Below are 20,931 nucleotides of genomic sequence, written 5' to 3'. Positions count from 1 at the left end.
AATACACAGTCACCCTAACTTATGCAGATTCATACGATCTCATATGCAGTTGCACCACCCTATTAACATAAGAACTACACACCTCACTAACTACATTCTTTTAATTATTTATTTCAGCTACCTTGACATGTGTAAGTTAACCACTTGGAACTTCACCAAAAGTCAGTTACCACTTGTTAGCTTTTATGACTTCAATAAATGTAACAGCAGCTAATTAACTGCTGGCAGAGTTCCTAGAAAATCTGTGACAGGGAGGGAGGGGAAGTCAGCCACAACAGACAAATGAATGAACAAATTAAAAACAAACATTGAGTGCTTTTTTGTTCATTTTTGTTTGTTGCTCTATCTATCTATCTACTTCTTCAGCATACCGTGAATTTATTAGATTTATTGTCCCCTTTATGCATTGCATATTCTAGGTTGAACATTGCTTATGTTTTACTAAAAATAAAATAGCTTTCTTTGGTTCTAAGTCCATAATTCTTTATAAGAAATAAACAAGATCTGCAGGTTTCATTTCTGAAAACTGCTAATGTTATAATCTTTTAACCCATACTATTGTTCGAGTTAAGACTATTCTTTTATTATTAGGTCAAAGATAAATGCAAAATGTTTTTTTTTCTTATTTACAAGGACAGTACTGTTTAAACGTTGGCCATATTGCCATTGAAATGCATGAACTTAAACACTACATGTACTTTTAGAGGTTTTTTTAATTTCTCAACAAATCGAGTACATTCCATTGGTTTCTATTAGGGAGAACATGAAAGCAAACACAAATGTTATGTTTTCGTTATTCAAACCGAATACTGAATAAACGCATATGGAGGCGGATAAATGTACACGAAGACGTACAACATGAAGAATCTTCGTGTTCGTCTTCACTTTCACATCACGCCCACCATTTCTTGAAAGAGCAGGAGGGACATTGATTGAGTGAGCTGATCTTCGTTTGTCCAATTAGCTCACTCTTGTGACATCATGCGATAACACCTATTAAATGTAAAATTAGATAACAAATTAATAGATATTTAACCAAACTGGTGCACCACTACTGTCCTTAACCTTACATTAACTCTTTTTGACCCACTTTCTTCCATCTGCATACCTGCCAATAGTCATGAATTTTCACGGGACAAATTTTTTCCAGTCCTGTCCCATCAAATTAGGGTTGTAGGTAAGTATGCCATTGTATGTAAGTTGCAAATGTATAAGAATATTCGAATAAAAAACGAATATGAAGAACGTATACGAATATTCTCCCCCAAGCGAATACGGGAACAGAAGAATACCGTATTGGCTCGAATATAGTCCGCACTTTTTTTCCCCCCACTTTAAGTCTTTAAAGTGGGGGTGCGGCCTATATTCGGGGTCTAGCGCCCGACGCCCGGAACATGCAGTCCTGGGCGCCGGGTAGGCAGCGGGATTAGGATACAGATCCCCCGCAGTGGTGCAGGGGACCTGTATCCTACTCTCAGATGTGCTCAGACAGCCTCCCCTGCCAGCACTTCCCACAGGGGGGGGCCGGCACGGGAGATTGTCTAAGCACATCGCGCAGACTTCACTGGCAGCGGCGATGCGAGCATAAACAACCTCTGCTGTGGGCACGTCTGCACGATGTGCTTTAACAATTGTTAAAGCACATTGTGCAGCCGTGCCGGCAGCGGAGGTAGTTTACGCTTGCATCGGCGCAGCCGGTGAACGTCTGCGCGATGTACGCTAACAATCTTCCTTGCCGGCACTTCCCACGGCAGAAGTGCCAGCACCAGAAGTTGAGCACGCGTACTGCGTTGCTGTCCCCCGCTGGCCCTACAAGACCCCGGGGAGTCTGCACCGGTAAGTCTAGGGGGGGGACCTCTTGGGGGCAGAGTGGCAGCATATCTCGGGGGGGCACATCTCGGGGGCAGAGTGCATATCTCAGGGGGGGATAGAGTGGCAACATATCTCGGGGGGGCAGAGTGGCAGCATATCTGGGGAGGGCAGAGTGGCAGCATGTCTGGGAAGGGCAGAGTAGCAGCATATCTGGGAAGGGCAGAGTGGCAGCATATCTCGCGGGGGCAGAGTGGCAGCATATCTCAGGGGGGGTAGAGTGGCAGCATATCTGGGGAGGGCAGAGTGGCAGCATGTCTGGGAAGGGCAGAGTAGCAGCATATCTCGTGGGGGCAGAGTGGCAGCATATGTAAGTGTTTTTTTTTTACTAAGAATTTTTTTTCTTTAAAAAAGCACCTAACTTTTAGGGTGCGGCCTATATTCGGGTGCGGCCTATATCCGAGCCAATACGGTATTTGTAGAATACGAAGACGATCACGAAGACGATGGTCAGCGCCCAAGTCTAGTTTCTATTGTAATTGTATCTACATGTTTCCCGGGGTGGCCCTATATGAATATGGAATTTCTTTTAATCACAATTTTATAAAAAATTTAGATTTTTCAGTAAGCAGTTTGCTATAAGGTGTCTGTAAAACTTGCACACCCATGTGTGCTGCACGTTGTTATAGGACCCCTGGCAATACCATATGTCCAGATTAATTATGATGACACTAGTTTGTGGGGAGCTGGGCACTTGTCTAGTGTCCACCTCTCTCACTTAGCTTTCATAGGGAGGTTATCCCGGTGTCAAAATTGGTGGTGATATTTTCTCTTCTTGATTTGGTCTGCATGAAGACTCAGGGTTCCCAATTCACAGACTTTAAAACCATTTAAACTATAAGCGAGGAGAAAGATCTATGACATTGTAGGAACAGATCATACAGCTCCTCTCTTTCTGATAGAACATAATTTTGGCTCACCCTTCTGGAAATTAAACCGTCGGTACAAATATTTGAGCATTCCAGAAAATATTAGAATGACAATACTCCGTTCTTATTAGTGGCATCTTTTATATTTTTTCAGAACACTCTGTACTATTTACCCTTTTTGTTTTATGAGTTTGTACAGGAAAATAGATTGGATTTTCTAAAACATCATTTTTCAGCATCATGCTTTTCTAAGGCATCCAGCGGAGACTTGGCATCTGTAGAGGCTACAGAGGTACTTAAAAGCGTACTGTAACTGAAGCAATAATTTGCAATTTAATCAACCATAAAACTTGTGAAATAGATTTATGACTATGTTGTCAGCGAGAGATGAAGGTCAGTCTTCAGAACTCAAAGTGCAGTTGGCTCTGCTGATATGGGATGTTGTTATTTATTATTCATATTGGTGAAAGGATACACATATTAAAATAACATTCAATGTCACATAATTTACTTCACTTGTATGGGTAAACATGGAAGAAATTCATCAAAGTCAAGTTTTATACATCTATATAAAATATGTCACTTAGTGTGAGTACCTTGTATTTTGTCCAACTACTTCATCATCCTTTGTAGTGAAAATAGAAACATGTTCATTGCCAACTTTGACTTTTTACTCTAGTCAAAAACCTTTAAGTTACATTGGTGGATTATTGCAACCTTTCTTTTTTGAGTTTATTAAACTTGATGATGAACAAATATCCACTAATCCATAGGCAACATAAAGTCAACTTTAGTTCTACAATACCTCAAAGCTTCTGATTTTTCTTATCAACTGAAGTATAGGCTAGTGAAGTAGATGGTATTATAAGAACCAATTATCTTGGAATGTCAAGTCATTTTCTGGATGTTTGAGAATCTTTATTGCAGACTCCTAATAGGTAAAGAGTATAAGTGGGCTTCACTACCCTTTTAAAGTCACACTTAGTGTAATCCTAATTTTTCAGTGAAAATCCAGTAAACCCTCTGTCTTTTATATCAACCCCTCTAGGTGGTATCACAACTTATTCTATAATTTACTAGAAGTACTTAAAACCTTCATATGTATCTTAAATATTTCTCCAACTCAGGCATTGTTTTTCTCATTTGTAACATTTCATCCCCTAGATCTCTACCCTCCTATCCAAATTGTTCCTCTTATTACTCACATCTCTCTTCTACTGTCATTACCTCTTTCCACTCCTGTATTAAGGATTTCATCTGTGCTGTACCCCTTCTGTGTAATTTTCTTTCCATTCTGTCAGACATTCTCCCTATTACACAACTTTCACAAGCTCTCTGAAATCCCACCTTTTCTGAGAAGCGTACAACCTTTTCTCCCTACCACTCTCAGCCAACATCCTAATCAAGCCATCTGAACAGCCAGCAATCTCCACAGATTATCCGGACCCTATCAACTCATCCCCATCCAAGCAGTCCTCTCCTACTATTTCACTTCCCTTCAACCGCCGACTACATTGTAAACTCGCAAGAGCAGGGACATCTTCTCCTTTTGTACCAGTGTGTTATTTTGTGTGATTTAAAATTACTCTACTTAAATCCACCAGCGCTACAGAATCTGCTGGTGCTGTATAAATCAATATAATGTAACTGAAGACAGATATTCTTTCATTCTGTTCTTCAAAGACCCACTAGTTCTACCAGATGCTGTAGGTTGGACTATATTATATGTTGGATATATTATAAGCAGTTGTTATTTCTTTGGATAGTTTTTCCACTAATTGTCACTTAAAATTCTATTTTACCTGATCTTTATTATTATATTATATTAAATTAAAATATTGCCCTGTGCAAGCAAGAAGGCACAATATAATTCATTGGGGTGAATTTGATGGTGATTTTTGTTTAGTAAAATAAGTTGAGACTAACCATTGGCCACTGGAACCCATGTTGTGATTAAATTCTCAAAAGGAAATAAGGTGAAACCTCTTTATATTAGAGAAGCAAAAAAAGAAAAAAAGGGACACCATATGCATCCTATATGTTTGAAGGGATAAAATTATTGGTTAAAGAAAACATTTTGCTCTTATGCCTAATCTTAATCAAATATTAAGGGGTAAAACATAAAGTATTTATATTCTACGGTCTCCGTGCCTTTTAAAAAAAAGATACCATAGTAAATGCCAGTTCTCATATTTTCTCCATTATCCATAAAATATATTGATCGATTCTTTACTTGTCCTTCTGTAGACCTTTTGTGTCTCCTCGGACATAATCTTATCATCTAAATATCATGCTTATAAAACATAAGTTTCAAATAAAAAATACAGAAAATAGTGAAATCCATTTATTTGCAAAACATCATTTGTTTGTGGTCATAATAACTTTTAATTGCTATTACTTTATAGCCACAAGATGGCATACAGTGTGCAGGTATACTACAGTAAAAAAAACTACAAAATGATCTACCTATAATAATTATAATAATAATTTTTAGTCTAAGCCTTAATTGTGTTCAATAAATTATTTATCATTCAGAAGGTTGCGCTGAATTCAGCAATATAATACATGAGAGACATAGGTCCTGGGCAGATTTATTTTTGCTTCCATTTTAGAAAGAGAATCAGTAGAGAAATATGTGCTATTGTTACGATAAATATTGTTTATTTGTTCTATGAGATCCCTAACATTAGAAAGTGATACTTATTTCCAAGTAAAACACATTTCATGTAGATAATATTTTTTTGCTTGATGGTTCGTTAAATGACCACAGAACTGAAGATAGATAATATCAGACATTTAAGCACAGAAAACACAAACTTCATAAAAGACTATTGATAAGCACTCTGTAAGAAACCTAACTGTGAAACACGCGTACAATAATGGTTTGGTTTTTCCTTTACACCCTGTCATTGTCACAGAATTAAAGGTTAGGTAATGACTAGAGACCAAGTCAATTCTCAAAGTTTGGGGCGTGAGTCATTTTCTGGGAACTGGCTAAAAGAAAACCTTGTCAAACAAAGTCTCACAAACACTAAGATAGGGAGTGCTCTATTCTACAATTTTCAAACAAACCTAACTGAACTATTCTAGCAAGTCAAATCAAATTGGAAAGAGTGTCGCACTATATATTTTGCGGGTTAGAACAGAAAGAGGAATTTTAATTTTAGGTAGAAGAAATCTTAGAGCAGGATTAGAAGACGGGAGAGAAACACTTGCTACTAATCTTGCTAAACATTGAAAATAAATAGATATCTTCTGTGTGAAGGAGTCAGAATCACAGAAAAAAAAAGAAAGAAGCCTACCAGGAGGGTAGTTGGTTTCTGAATCTACCCTTGTGGAAGCAGTGGTGACGTTGGCAAGTTAATACGAGAATAAAGCTTTTTATAAGATAGATACATAGATTTATAACTATTATTTATAACTATTATCATACTTTCTAATATCTTTCCCCCATTAGCTTTGAAACATGCTTTTGCTTTTATTCTGACAAGATTCCAGTGCTTTTACCTGTTGAGAGAATTCACATGATTCTTCGCATTCATATGACATATTTTCATATGTGTATTTCGTATTTCATATTTTTACCACCTTACTATGTAACTAAGGTACACAAATATCTTGCGATATAGATCAGAGCCCAAGGCAGCAGATCAGATGCATATGAGCAAGAAAGTGAATGCCTATAATATCTGATACAGTTTTCCATACAAATCTCTATGATTTACAACCTTAACTGTGGCACAAAACCAGACATACGGGGCTTTTTACCTATTTTCTGAAAAAGGGCCTGGACTGGGGATGACTTAGCAGCCCTGGCACTTTAAGAACAATGGCCGCCAAATGGTGTGCATGTGGTCTGGTTAGATGCATGCAGATGCACGTTATGTTTTTATACTCTTGCAGTTGTGCATTTCCAACCGGCATACCGTAGAGCCTGATCTGCTGCTGGAGCGGCATTATGGGTAAGGAAGCGGCCCTTCCTGTGTGCCAGATGGCCAGTCTGGGCCTTGCTTAGAGGGCTGCTGCTTTCGGTCGCGTAGGCTATAAAACTACTTATGTATGATGTCTATTGAAAAGAGATTGGCTGTTTTTTATTACACTGAGTAAAATGTCAAGAGCCATAAATTTTAGTTTTTGAATGGTTTTAGTCATGCTTGGTTATGCACATTCCACTTACCTTTGCGGTATATACTGTTTATTTGAAAATGTCTCAATTTTTCTCAGAAGCTGTGCACCCTTAAGTAGAATGGCAGAAATGCGAGTTATGTTGGCCACTGGCAAAATATTTGTTTGGGCTTCTTATTTTTAATAAAACATATATTTGCATGTATGTCTGTTTTAGGATTAATGAAGGTGATTTACATGGGGAAACCACACTTGGGGTTTTACAAAATGCAGCAAATCTAGAACTTCTTCACAATGGATGAAGTTATAGAGAACCAAACATTATTTTGCCTAAACAAATATTATATTTTTAACCAACATTACTCTTAATGAAAAGGCCCCTGTTGGCCGGGTGGTCTTCTAATACCTTACACTTAATAAATAGTAGAAATTGGTATAGTGTAACTTTTTAAATTTGTGTTTACTAAAGTAACCACTAGAAAAGACACATAACAGAGCAAATTTCATCTCAGGTGATCATGATCAACCTAAGCTCACATGATGCTTTCACTTGATTTATAATAACTGGTACTAATCTTGTATTTTGTTTTATTATCAAGCAAAGCATTGACAAACATAGCTAGCAAGATCTATTTACTCTCCCATGTAGCGTGCCAAATAGTTACTATGTGATGTGTTGCAGCCAGCCTTTTCAAAATGGTTATAATAATGCCTAATGTTTTTTATTGATTATAAAAATGGCACTGTTGTGCCCTTTGGGTAGTCATCTTTGATTTAATTTAATGATTTCTTATTTGCAGCCTAATTTAAGCTATTTTTCACATAAAATATTTTAACATCATTATTTGCTGAAATGTATGAGGCATATTGTTTAATGTATACACTGGACAACTGTGTCCACCATGCAAAAATAATTTTAAATGGAAGACTTATTATTAAAAGAAGTTAACAAATCCAATTTGGATTCATACACATTTTGCTTCAGTTTCCCCTCATTTCATGCATCGTTTGGATGTATTTTATCAATCCTCCGGTATATATATATATTTGTATGTATGTTTTAATGTTCAAGTGGATTTAGATGAGCACTTACAAGTGGTTAAGTCAATTGAGTCATGACTGACAAGTCGAACCTTAATAAAGAAATGGAGTGCATCCAAAAAAATAATAAGAGGAAATGGTACTATCTGCAAATACCTCCCTACCCAAAATAACTACCAAGCGAGATTAAGTGTACGCTATGTCAAATACACTATATGGACACACCTCTTAATTATTGAATTCAGGTGTTTCAATCACATCTATTACCACAGGTGTATAAAATCAAGCACCTAGCCATGCACTCTCCATTTAAAAACATTTGTAAAAGAAAAAAAAATATCGAACACCTTTGAGATTAACTGAAATGGAGATTGCGAGCCAGGACTATATAGTTTAAATACACTGAAATTATCATTCTCTGAAAGTCCCCAAAAATTACCACATATAAACCCTGCTTTAAATATTATGTGATTATGATGCAAAGTTTCATGACTTGAGTACAGCCTCGCTTTACTGGCAACTGCTGTCTACTTTCTGTGAGCTTCCAGTGCATTTCCCCACTTTCTTGGTTCAGCATTGAACCCAGCCAGGAACTATCAACAGTTTCCTAGAAAGAGCTGTCGCGGCTCCTTTTGCGCCCAAGGCAATAATAGAAAATTGTGCCCCCACCTATTTTTTTTTACAGAGGTTATTTTATTTACCCTGCCTTTACACATACCTGCCCATAAACACACATATACATATATGTATATTGATGCAGAGCGTGGGAGTGACGTCATATCCCGGCGCTCAACATCATTTGCACGTAGTGATCAGGGAGCCCTGAAGCTCTAAAGTGACAGACCTCGCGCTCCCAAATGTTGGGCTGGTTAGAGGGAGATTGTGCGCCCCCTCGTAGCTGCGTCCAAGGCGAGTGCCTCTCTCGCCTCACCCTTCCTACGGCATTGTTCCAAGATAAAACAGAGTTGCACAAGTACTGTTGAATAATATGCTTTACCCCTGCTGCAACTAATGCTCAATAATATATTGGGGCTTGGATGCTATGGCTAATAGTAAAGTTGCAGACAGTTTTACTTCCACAATGCAGATACACGGGGACTGGTATCTTGCATCAGAAGGGAATCACACACTCCTTAGTGGGTTACATCATGACCCGCAACTTGCGTTTCCCATGACATTTTGGTTCCTGGGACAGTCAACCCTTTATTACACAATCCTGCCAAAGACCACTAACTCGAAGAGGCATGATAAACTGGTGGTATGCTAGGAAAATGTGCCAGCTATGAAGGTGCATTGCAAAAGGGAAAATATAATATAAACCCTGCTCTAAACTATTATTAAACACTATTGTATTATAAATTATGTAAATAATTTTCTTCCTTTTCAGTAAGTTTCAGTAAAGGTTTAGTTCTCAGTTGCCCTAATTTAGTCAAGAACATTCAGATCCAAGAACTTATGTCTGAAATGTCTTGCTCATCGATGGCTACACAAGCACAATGTCATTTCAGAATGAAACAGACTTTAATGAGTTAAAATGTAGGCAGCTCTTAGGAATGTGATGATATAATGTAATAGATGCAAAGCATGATGTAACATTTGCCAGAGGTCCTCCAGGGTCCCAGTCTCCCATTTCAATTTAAAGTCACAATTGTAGTGCTTTATTGTTAACCTTTTCTGATCTGGAAATAGCACTAGTCAAGTTTGACCGTTGTCCTCATTTTCTATATGCGCTTGTGTCAGAACTTCTGGCAATAGCCACTCAGACAGCTAAGGATATTTAAGAGTTCATTACAACTTCTGGTACTTAATATAAATTACGATTAATTATGGTTGACATTTGTTTTACTTGTATTTGATTGTTATTGGAATGAATCCAAATTATTGGGGATTGTCATTGTATTGTACTGCAATGCAGGACAATGAAGCCAGGTAAATATAAACTATAAAAAAATTAGAATATTAAAAATAAAAAATAGTTAAAAAATAAATAAAAATGTAATGCAATGTAAAAATAATAAAAACTCCAGTGATGTTACCATGCCATCATAAAAGGAACCATCCATTTAAATCAATGTAAAAATAGGTGCCCAAACACATCATGCCCCCTGCTAGAAATATACACACAAAAAACATTTGATATGAACAAAATAATGGTATTCCTAAAAAAAAAAAATATATATATAATGTATGTGGATACACAGACACCGCAGAAATGTTAAAACAGCCTGGGTCACAAAGGGTACAAAAATTAGAAAAATAGTCTGGTCACCAAGGGGTTAAATTAACTTTTTTCTTTTTATTTTCATCTTAAAGTAATCAAACAGCAAATTTCTCACCAATATACACAAGCATCGCAAAATTATTCTGGTACCATTCAAATTCTATTTACCTTATTTGAATATTGTTTCTTTTGTGAGGAAAGGCAAATAACATTGTGTAAAGTATGAGAAACCTTGAAAATGGTACACCCTATAATTTTAACAGCAATATGAAAACTTTAATGTTGCTTTGCTAAAAGCTGTAACAAACTGAAAAGAATGCACATTTCAACTTGATCTATTCAGCTTTTCTAACTTTGAATTGATGCAGGAAAAAGAGCCCACAAAATATGATAATTGTTATTTTGAAATAGCTTCCACAGAACACAAGTGTAGTTTTATTTACAAAGAAATGTAAGTGTTCTACATTTTCATCTTTTGTGTAGTTGTCAGGAATGGTTTTAGGATTTGCAGAGCCAAGATAAAATAAGTGAGGCGATATTTTGTGTTTATAAGTGGGGGAGGGTGGTATTTTATGCAAAACATTTTATTTATTTACTTAAAAAGTATTGGCAACTACAATAGACTATATACACTCACTGGCCACTTTATTAGGTACACCTTGTCAGTACCTGCCTTCATTGTTCATGGTATACTTTCCACAATGTGCTGGAAACATTCCTCAGAGATTTTGGTCCAAATGGACATGATGGCATCACACAGTTGCTGCAGATTTGTTGGCTGCACATCCATGATGCGAATCTCCCATTCCACATCCCAAAGTTTCTCTATTGGATTGAGATCTGGTGACTGTGGAGGCCATTGGAGTCCAGTGAACTCATTGTCATGTTCAAGAAACCAGTTTGAGATGATGTGAGCTTTGTGACATTATCCTGCTGGAAGTAGCCATCAGAAGATGTGTACACTGTGGTCATAAAGGGGTGGGCATGGTCAACAACAATACTCAGGTAGCCTGTTGCGTTTAAACGATGCTCAATTGGTACTAAAGGGGCCCAAAGTGTGCCAAGAAAATGTACCCCACACCATTACACCACCTCCAGTCTGAACAGTTCATACAAGACAAGACTCATCAGACCAAGCAACATTCTTCCAGTCTTCTATTGTCCAATTTTGGGGAGCCTGTGCAAATTGTAGACTCAGCTTCCTGTTCTTCGCCGACAGGCGTGGCACCCGGTGTGGTCTTCTACTGCTGTAGCCCATCTGCTTCAAGGTTCGACGTGTTGTGGGTTTTTACAGATGGTATTCTGCATACCTCGGTTCTAACAAGTGGTTATTTTTTATAATCTCTCATTATCTCTATCCTTTCTCTTTATCTCCATCTCTGCCCTTATTCATTATCTTTCCCGTTTCTCGTTACCTCTCCCGCTTTTCCCCATATCTCCTCTTTCTCATTATCTCCCCCTTTATCTCTTACTAAACTATATATTTCTTACTATTTCCCCTCTGTCTCGCTATTAGACTTGTGCATTTGGATTCATCTGAATTGCAAATGTACCGAATTTTGGTAAATTCTGCGATTTGTACAAAGGCCCAAAAAGGAGACTTATCGGACCTATGTTTTAGTGCTCCACTGCAGTGCGTGCAGCTTCAGCGCTGAGCACCGGGTTATGACACCATATCAAGGCACTCAGCATCAAATAGAGGGAGCAGAAAACAGACCTTGCTTGTATTTTGGGCAGGTTAGAGGGAGATCCATGGTCTCCAACTGGCCCCACTCCTCCAGCAGTGGGCAGTCAGGTCCTCTGTAGAGAGCTGGCAGGATGGCATACACCACAAATTGTGGTGGTGACCACCAAATTGGGCGACCTAAGAATGACTGGACCTAGGCCAGCTGGCTTCCTCAGTTCACATGAAGGCAAAATAGCAGCGCCTGTGGTGACGCCATCAGGGAGATGACTTCACCACAAGCACCGCCATATTACCCTCAATTCACCTCAGTTTAATGTTCTTAGTAGAAAGTCACTGAAGAAAGAACTTCTCCACAGAGGAGCGGTTTGCTGGGTGACCATCAATAGCAAAGACTACAAAAAGGCACAATCACTTTTGTAAAGGGGTACCTTATATTTGGAAATAAAAGATAAGTCAATGAAAGTGCTTGCAGCTTTAGAGTCAAACATAGCAGACATGGAGACTTCTATTGAGACAGGAAAAAGTAGTATCTTCCATTTTAATATCATTGATTTCTCACTTCACTGATTTGTCTTAATTAACTTAAGTACATTACTTTCTGCATCAATTAATGTTTTTAGAAGACAGAACTTTTTGTAGTGGATGTCTTCATGTGTTTTTTTTTTTTAAATACCTTAAAAACCAAAAAAGAACCCAAAAATAATTGAATCATATATATGTAGGGTAATATACCTCTATAGCCCTTTTACTTGTACATAAAAACTATTAGACTTCAACAAAATTTAATTATACGGTGCATTCATGACTGTTATCGTGGAGATTATAATGTGTAATTCCATGTAAAATGTTTGTTCAGATTATTGCCCATTGGTGTAATTTTGAAAGAGTTCAAAGGAATTCCAGAATCAGTTATGAAATCTATTTGGCAAAAGTGAGATTCACTTATGAAAGAAGAGGTTATATTCAGTCTCTGAATTAACAGTGCACTCTCAGTGCTGTACAAAGTAGAAAAACATCCCTTTCAGCTAAATATCTCAGATCCAGAAAATAACAATACAGTAAAAGTGCCGACACTAGGGATGGACCAGCCACACCAGTAAAAGTATTGCAGGAGAGGGACTAGCAAAGGTGAGCTAAAGGAATATGGGATGGCGTTAACCTGCAATGTTGTAAGCATTCTTAAAGAAGTGGGTCTTGAGGGATTTATTAACCCCTTCGTGACAAAGGCTGATTTTACTTTTTGTACCCTTCGTGACAATGGCCGTTTTAACATTTCTGCACTGCTCGTGTTTAGCTGTATTTTTCTTCTTTCCCGTTTACTGAACCCACACACATTAGATATTGTTTTTTTCAGGACAAGAAGGGCTTTCTTTAGATGACATTGTTTTGATTGTATCATATTATTTACTATTAAAAAAAGTATAAAATATGGTGAAACATTTAGAAAAAAATTACTGTTTCTAACTTTTAGTTGAAAAATCTTTTACTCATCTATAAAAGGTAATAAAAAAACCTGCTAAATAGATTCTACTATTTGTCCTGAGTTTAGAAATACTGTTCTTATGTTTTTGTGCTTTTTTGTGCACGTTATGGAGCAATAAGTACAGGTAGCGTTTTGCTATTTCAAAGCCATTTTTTCCAAATCTGGTAATTCTTCCCCCCATGTGCCATTTCGGGTATCTTTGAAGCCGGCCAATGCAATTTACCCCATCAAGTCATATATTTTTGAAAACTAGACAACCCAGGGTATTCCAAATGCTAGTATTTTAACCCTTTCCAAGCACTTATTCTACCATCAGCCTTTGTCAAACTTTATGGTAGTAATTTTTTTTGCATTTGTTTTTTCACACACATTTTACTTCAGGTATAAATAAACAGGTTCTGGTATATGTCACTATCATAAAACAATATGTGTTTAGCAACATCTTCTGAGTACAGCGATACCTCACATGAATGATTTTGCCTGGCTGTTTGGGGGAAAAAGGGCCACATTTGGGGCATGCACATTTTTCAATGTTGAACTTTGGCATTTGGGGATCCACTGCCCATGCCCTATTTGGTACATCTTTGAGCCGGGCCATTTCAGTGTGCCCAATAAAGCCATATATTTTTTAAAACTAGACACCCCAGGGTATTTCAAATGCTGGTATTTTAACTCTTTGCATGTACACATTTTACCACCAGCATTTTTTCACAGTTTGCAGTAGTATTTTTGTGTGTGTATTTTTCCCACACACACCTACTTTATGTATGAATTTACAGCTCCTGGTATATGCCGCTGTCACACGACACCCCAATATGTGTTCAGCAACATCTCCTGAGTACAGTGATACCCCACATGCATGGGTTTGTTGGGATTTTTTGGGGGAACTAAAAGGCCACATTTGGTACGTGTGCATTTTTCTAATTGGAAATTAGATGTGTGGCCATCCTTCCCCCCGTGTTAATTATGACCTTGTTGAACCCGGCAAATTCAATTTACCCCATCAACTCATACATTTTTTAAAAGTAGACACCCCATGGGCATTTAATATGCCAGTATTTTAACTCTTTCAATGCGAGAATTGTTTTAAACTAATATGCTAATTTTAGGACTTGCTCACAAAAATATATTTTTTATATATATATATTTTTTTTTTTGCCTTTTTTTAAAAAAAAATTTAACATTTTTTTTCAACTTGAAGGTTCCCCTTTTTACATTTTACTGTTTTTTTACAATTTTTTCTAATTATTATTAATTTTATTTTATTTTTTAATTTATTTTTACTAATCACACTGTGATTAGAAAGCTGGGTTCCATTGACTTGCATGGTTGAATGCAGTACCTGTATTCAACCTGCAAGTGGAGCCAGAGTTCTCTAGAGGGTCTGGAGACCTTCTAGCGAACTTTTTCGTCTTTATTGTTTTTTTTCCCGGGCCGCTGCCATCTTGCTGATGGCGAACATCACCGGCAGCTGCGGCTGTGACCGTTCTCCGGAGCGGTCACAGTCCATCCCAAGGTAAGTGTTTGGTGTCGCTGGATGCCTCCTGATCGAGGCATTCCAGCGACACCATTTACGTTTAGGAGGCGATCGTTGCCTCCTAAACGCTTTCAAACGGGCGTCCGCCGCCATACAAAGTATGGCGGATGTTGATGCCCCGGGCAGGGGCCAGAGATGGCCCCTTTGTGCCAATCATGGCGTTGCTGAATGCCTCGAGGTCAAGGCATTACAGCAACGCCCTTTCGGTTCAGAATGCGAAAATAGATTGCTTTCTGCACCCGTTTAAAGACGTGCCGGTCCTGGCACGTCAATTGTCGTTAACGACTTGAATTTCGGTGACGCGCCCGGACCGGCAATTGTCATCAAGGGGTTAAAGGAATAAAGGCACGGAGAAAGACGGATAGGTTAGGGAAGGGAATTCTAGAGGATAGGGGCAGCCCTTGAGAAATCTTGTAAGCGGGCATGAGAGCTAGAAATCAGAGGAGAGGATAGAAGGAGATCATTGGATGAGCGGAGAGACCGGTTAGGAGTGTATTTAGAGATGAGTGAGGAGATGTAGGGAGGGGAACCGCTGTGAAGGGCTTTGAAAGTAAGAATTCTGAAATGAATCCTGAATCGCACAGGCAGCCAGTGAAGAGACTGACGGAGGGGAGAGAAGTTAGTAAAGCGATGTGAGAGGAAGATCAATTTATGGCGGATTGTAGAGGGGTGAGGCAGTTAAGAGGGAGACCAGCTAAAACAGTGTTACAATAATCAAGGTGGGAGATATTAAGGGCATGGACGAGAGCCTTAGAGGCATTACCCCCACGAATTGGCTGAAAATGAAGCAAAGAGCTCAGAATTTTTGTCAGAAATGAATGGGTACACATTCACTCACACTCTCTCACCTCGATACTACTATTGGTGATGCGGACATCAGCACAAGTGCCGCCATATTGCCCTCAGTTTCCTACTTCCGCTGCTCCTCTCTTACCTTTCTTACTCTAGGGGATATATTTTTTTTAATTTCTCAAACATTGGGAAATTCAGTCCAATATCAAGGTGCTGCATCTGCCCATGCCTGCCCAGGCCACATGCATTGCAACTGCTACTGCTCCTCAATATTATTCCTTAGTCTGAGGAATCGATTATTTTATTCTCTATAATAGGAAAATTCAGTTGCGTACCAATGGGCTGTATATATCTATCTTCTACAATATTATCTTACTCAGCTAAAGCAGCTTTACAAACAAATGTCTGTGACAACAACAGATGTACACAAAGAGCAATAGCTATTCCCAATAAGAACAATAGATATCCGAAATGAAAAGCTCAAACATAGGAGGAAAAGTCCATATGGTGAGGCATACAGCCTATAAAAAATTTGCAAAACAGCCTTATTAATCCTTTTTCATACTTACTATAGTGGTAATCTATGTTTTAGCAAGAATATTAAACAGTCTTCAAGCACAGACAAATTCAAATCTGGAAATCCTGATATGGGTCTTCCACTCACAAAACCAGGTGAACAACGGTAACATTTGTGCGATTTTCAGTGAGCAGAGTCCTAATCAGTGTGTAACTTGCAATCCCACCCTACCCAGTTTGTAGCACTCATCTACTTTCAGTGGCATCAACAGAGATTGCAAGGTAGATTTATAAAGGGAATCTCTCTAGAAGTCTTTACTTTATTTTGTCTCAAGCCGGCAGGGTCTGAGTGGCAAACACTACCTATTTTTGGAGCATTGAGTGGGAGTCCCATGTCAGAATTTCCAGATTGATTTGAAATATCTATATTTTTCTCTATTTTGTCTCATTGAGTGTTTTTCCCTGGCTGTGTTGGGGGGGGGGGGGGTTCTTTTGAGTGATACTTTCATTTGTGCCTTTCTTCTGCCAGTGCCTGCCCCTCCTCAATCTCCTTCCTTATTCGGATGGATCAATTATTTATTTTTTTAATATTGGAAAAACGTAGGGATCAATTGTTTACATAACTTTCTAATTGGGGGGGGGATTCAGTGTCCTACTGATATGTAACGTGGGGCTAGATGTGTCTAACTGCCAGTGTTTACCCCATCCCCTAATACTGCTGCCTTATCTTTTCAGTCCCATAGCATGCTGATGAAAATGTTTTTAATGGTGGTGGTCCTGTAATGCAAAATAGAGTTACAGTCAGGGACCTCCCTCCCTTTGGATACATTTCCATATCAATAAAGGCACAGTTTCATCCCTACCGAACAGTTGGAAAACAAAGTTTGTTGCCCAAAAATGAACACAGCAAAAAATTAAACTGTAATCCGAATCGATTTTGCTTGCTGGACACAAGTCTAGTATTCGCACAAAGTAGGGATCCAACACAAGTTGCAAAATATAATCAGTATTTAAGTTGTGACTCATTAACGTATGGTAATCCTGTTCCTCTCAAATAACCTTCTGTACACCAGTAGGATCATTTTTTGAAGCATAAAATATAAAATTATTTAATTCTTAAAACTTTGTTATTTATTCCTGCAGAATGAGATCTTTAATAAATATTTAATACAGGTAAGATTTTTCTTAACTTGCAGTAAAATTGTTTTTGTAGATATGTAGAGGATGCTGGCGCCTGTCTGCACATTATCAAAATTCATTAAAGCACCGGGAGACAGTGTTATACTTGGCACAGTTACTGGAGTCAACCCATGTTTATTTTTCATCAAGGTCCTCAATCATAATTTCACTATTTCCCATCTGTCATCAGTTACATATGCCTTCCAGCATAGCATTTAACTGTTCAACTTTTTTTAAAATAAGTGAAGGATTAAGTATTGTTTTCTTTTTTTTTTTTTTTTTTAAATTATATGAAAATAGGCAGGTATGAAAAGAATTTAAAAAAAAACGCCACCCCTTCCAATGAATTCCCAAGTTAAATTTACATAAAATCCAACAGGTGTTACATTCGTATTTATCTACTAAGCAAAAGTCTTGTGATGTACACAAGGAGAGAGAGATGAGAGAGAAATAGTTTGGTAGTGCAGGCATAGTCGTTGGGTCAAAGGATAGTTACTTTGTTTTTCCACCATGGTTTTTGTATTTTAAATATCTAAAGTAGCTTCTTCTTAGGTAAGCAACACATTTTATGATGTCCTTGGTCAGGGCAGTAATTGAGTTATTTAAATATTGAACTCAATAAAATATGACTTCAATAGGTTCTTATGACAGCAAAAGAAAGTGGTCTGATCTCATCTGAAATTGTGTGAGTGTACCCAGCCTTCAGAAGGTGGGGTAAAAACATTCATGAGCAGGTACTGAGAACCAGAAACAGAGCAGCCCTTATTAGTTCATAAGAAATGCCCCATGATAATATTTATGCCAATTGTTATTCTGTGTGTGGGGAAAGCATTGAATGGTTACCATGCTTGGAGTTTTATTAATAAGAATTAATGACTTATTAGATATATTTGCAATGATACTGTTAACACACCAAGAAGAGCATTGTGTCATTGCTACACATGGGACGCAAAATAGTCAGGAACAGAAAGCCTAAAATCACTCTCCCAATCAGAAATCAAAAGCTTCTCCATTGTTTTTTTTTTTTTCTCGTTTCCTGAACTTTTGGTGCTTTATATTAGAAATGGAAAAGTTACAAGCTTGTATAACACAATTCCACATTTACAACACGTGCCTCCAAATCTATAGTTTTATATCTGGCGATTGGCCACATACACATTTATGTACATATCAATAAGCTACATCATCTAAGGTTGTGTGTCCTCAAAAAAAGGTAATATCTATCTATCTATCTATTCAATACATTTCAGTTAGTTATTGAGACAAATGTCAAGTGTCCCAGTAGAAGGGTCATAGACTCTTTTCAAAAGTATATTTTTATATTTTGGTATAAAATTGTCAAAACTATATTAAACCTCTGTATTGCACAACACTAACCCTTAAGTTTTCAAAAAAGTGTGCTTGAACATTTTTTTTTAAATATTAAAGAAAAACAGTTTAAATTAAGTAAAAAAATGTGTAGTTTTAGCAACCTTGTAGTATCTCAGTTGGACACAACATACACAAATAGAAATGTTAAAAACACTGACTATATTCCAAAAGTGAAGGTATTTTATTAACCATTAAAACGATAGCAAATAGTTTTCATATTTCACAAGTATAAAAATAGAAATAGTTTATGGGAATTGGTTATTTGGTGCTATACATATTTATATAGTTCAAGCATTTACAAATAAATTATAGCTTAATAATCCTCCTACACACAACACTCCAGGGATTTCTCTTCCCAAAGTCTTATATCTCACAGCCAATCAAATGTTCTTCCAACCAGTTCAAAAAATTTCTTATTTGGTGCTGAAAAATATTCCTGAAGCTTTCCCATCAAGAATGGTGTTGTTTTAGGGTGCGCTCTTCCTTTGGATTCATGTAAACATCGCTCCCTCCCGCTGTCTCGTAAACAAAAAAACCCTTTTGTTTTATTAAAGTAGAAGTTGGATGCGTTAATCTGTGGAGAAAGGTTTAAAAACCTTTCCACTTTCTGCATTTCTGGGAGAGGATCTCTGATCAAACAGTCCCCATCAACGATGTGAATATTTTCGAGTGGGAAATATTTTAGCCAATTTTCCATGAACGTGTAATACAAGCTTCGGTTTATAGCTTTGTATTCAGTGTTTAGTTCTCCATTTTTCAAAAGAAGGTCCTCCACGGGTGGATAGGATTTATTTTTTTGTTTGTGGTTATAAAAAACCTGGGTGTAGTCTGACAAAACTCTTTCAATTGGGTCTCTTAAGATCAGCAAGAGTCTTATACTACTGTTCATGTTATAGATTCTCTCGGGCACCAGAGAAGATGTGAAATATGCTGGGGTTTTTTCCACAGTTAGCTGGTGTGGGTAGGAGAATGGCATTTGACCAACATACCAGCGTAAACCTTTTGTATACTGATCTTCCAAGTCGAAGAAATGAATTTCACTTTCGGCTGGAGAAATATCTGAATGGAGACTAAGCATTTCTAGAAGGGCTCTGGTTCCGCCTTTCCGTACTCCAATAATGATGGTATGTGGTAAAGTCTGTCTGGTACCATTAGGATGGACAGAATTCCTAACATCATTTTTAAAGGAGGTTTTCTGAATTTCTTCTTCATTAAATGATGCAGTATAGTTTTTTGTGTTTGAAGTTGGTCTAGAAGGTACTAGCTGTGGTTGAGTTAGAAGAAAACAAATCCCTACAAGAACAGTGGCCATAACGAATAAAACTTTGGAATCAGACAGGGTATTTCATCATAAGTCCATTTCTGCTTAAAATTATATTGTTTATAATGAATATCTCATTCGTGAAGATTTTCCTGAAATAAATAAAAAGTATACATTACTAAATGTAGACATTTAGTGAATTTATATATTAGCCTTTCATATTAATAATTTCATTATACAGTACATACATATTCACACACACAAAACAGAAAATTTTATCTTGATACACACAAAGTAATCTATTAATGTATACTCAAAGATACAGTAGTCAGTCATTCTGCTTAACCCAAATCAATACCGACACATACATGCAAATACAGAGTGGAAGGCGTTGCATATCTAAGTAAACAGACCTTTACAATGCAAAAGCCAGAAATCATGCAAGGAATGGAACAGATCTGATTTCAGAAGCTACCACTTATATTGAGAAATTCATACAAGTGCTCAAGTGTATAGTCAAATTTATCTTTTCATAGTTTCAGGGGTATCAGAGAAAAATAAAAATAGCAGAAGGGCAGCCCAGATCACCACCCCTGGCTATTCCACGGCTAGAACATTACCAGACATGTTGATAGATTGTGTTAAAATCTTATCATTCACATTCTGTAGGGATTTAAATTTTAAACAGACATGCACAAAGCTAGGTGAAGAGAACACAATGCCACAAAAGGGGCAGGAGACACAATGGCAAGAGGTACTAATATGTGAGTTGAGACATGAAAATGTGCATTGACCCTACAATATTAGTAGTAGTTTTTTTTCTTGGGAGAGAAGCATGTGGAGGGTCCTCATGTGCATACTTAGATCTGAGAAGGGTGCTCATTGCCCATTTAATAACTCCTGCAAGCAGGGCCGGCCGAAGACTTAACGCCGCCTGGGGCGAAGTTTAAAATGCCGCCCCCTGCCGAGGGGGGCGGCAT

The 20,931-nt window shown here is 37.6% G+C and overlaps 1 protein-coding gene across 1 annotated transcript; it reads right to left on the bottom strand.

Moving 5' to 3' along the window:
- Nucleotides 1-19,060: 19,060 nt before the first annotated feature.
- Nucleotides 19,061-20,002, bottom strand: LOC149275870 (heparan sulfate glucosamine 3-O-sulfotransferase 1-like). The gene has a single exon (XM_089504215.1). The coding sequence runs from the start codon at nucleotides 20,000-20,002 to the stop codon at nucleotides 19,061-19,063; it is 942 nt and encodes a 313-aa protein (XP_089360341.1).
- Between the last annotated feature and the right edge of the window lie 929 nt (nucleotides 20,003-20,931).

Source organism: Sceloporus occidentalis, unplaced genomic scaffold (genome assembly GCF_023333645.1).
Source record: "Sceloporus occidentalis isolate IW3139 unplaced genomic scaffold, rSceOcc1.0.p SCAF_260, whole genome shotgun sequence".
NCBI lineage: Eukaryota > Metazoa > Chordata > Lepidosauria > Squamata > Phrynosomatidae > Sceloporus > Sceloporus occidentalis.
The sequence above is the reverse complement of the archived record's forward strand: the minus strand, read 5'-3'. Positions and strand labels throughout refer to the sequence as shown.

What these genes read in the sequence shown, in the direction of transcription:
- LOC149275870 (XM_089504215.1), bottom strand. Translation starts at nt 20,002, where the DNA reads ATGGCCACTGTTCTTGTAGGGATTTGTTTTCTTCTAACTCAACCACAG.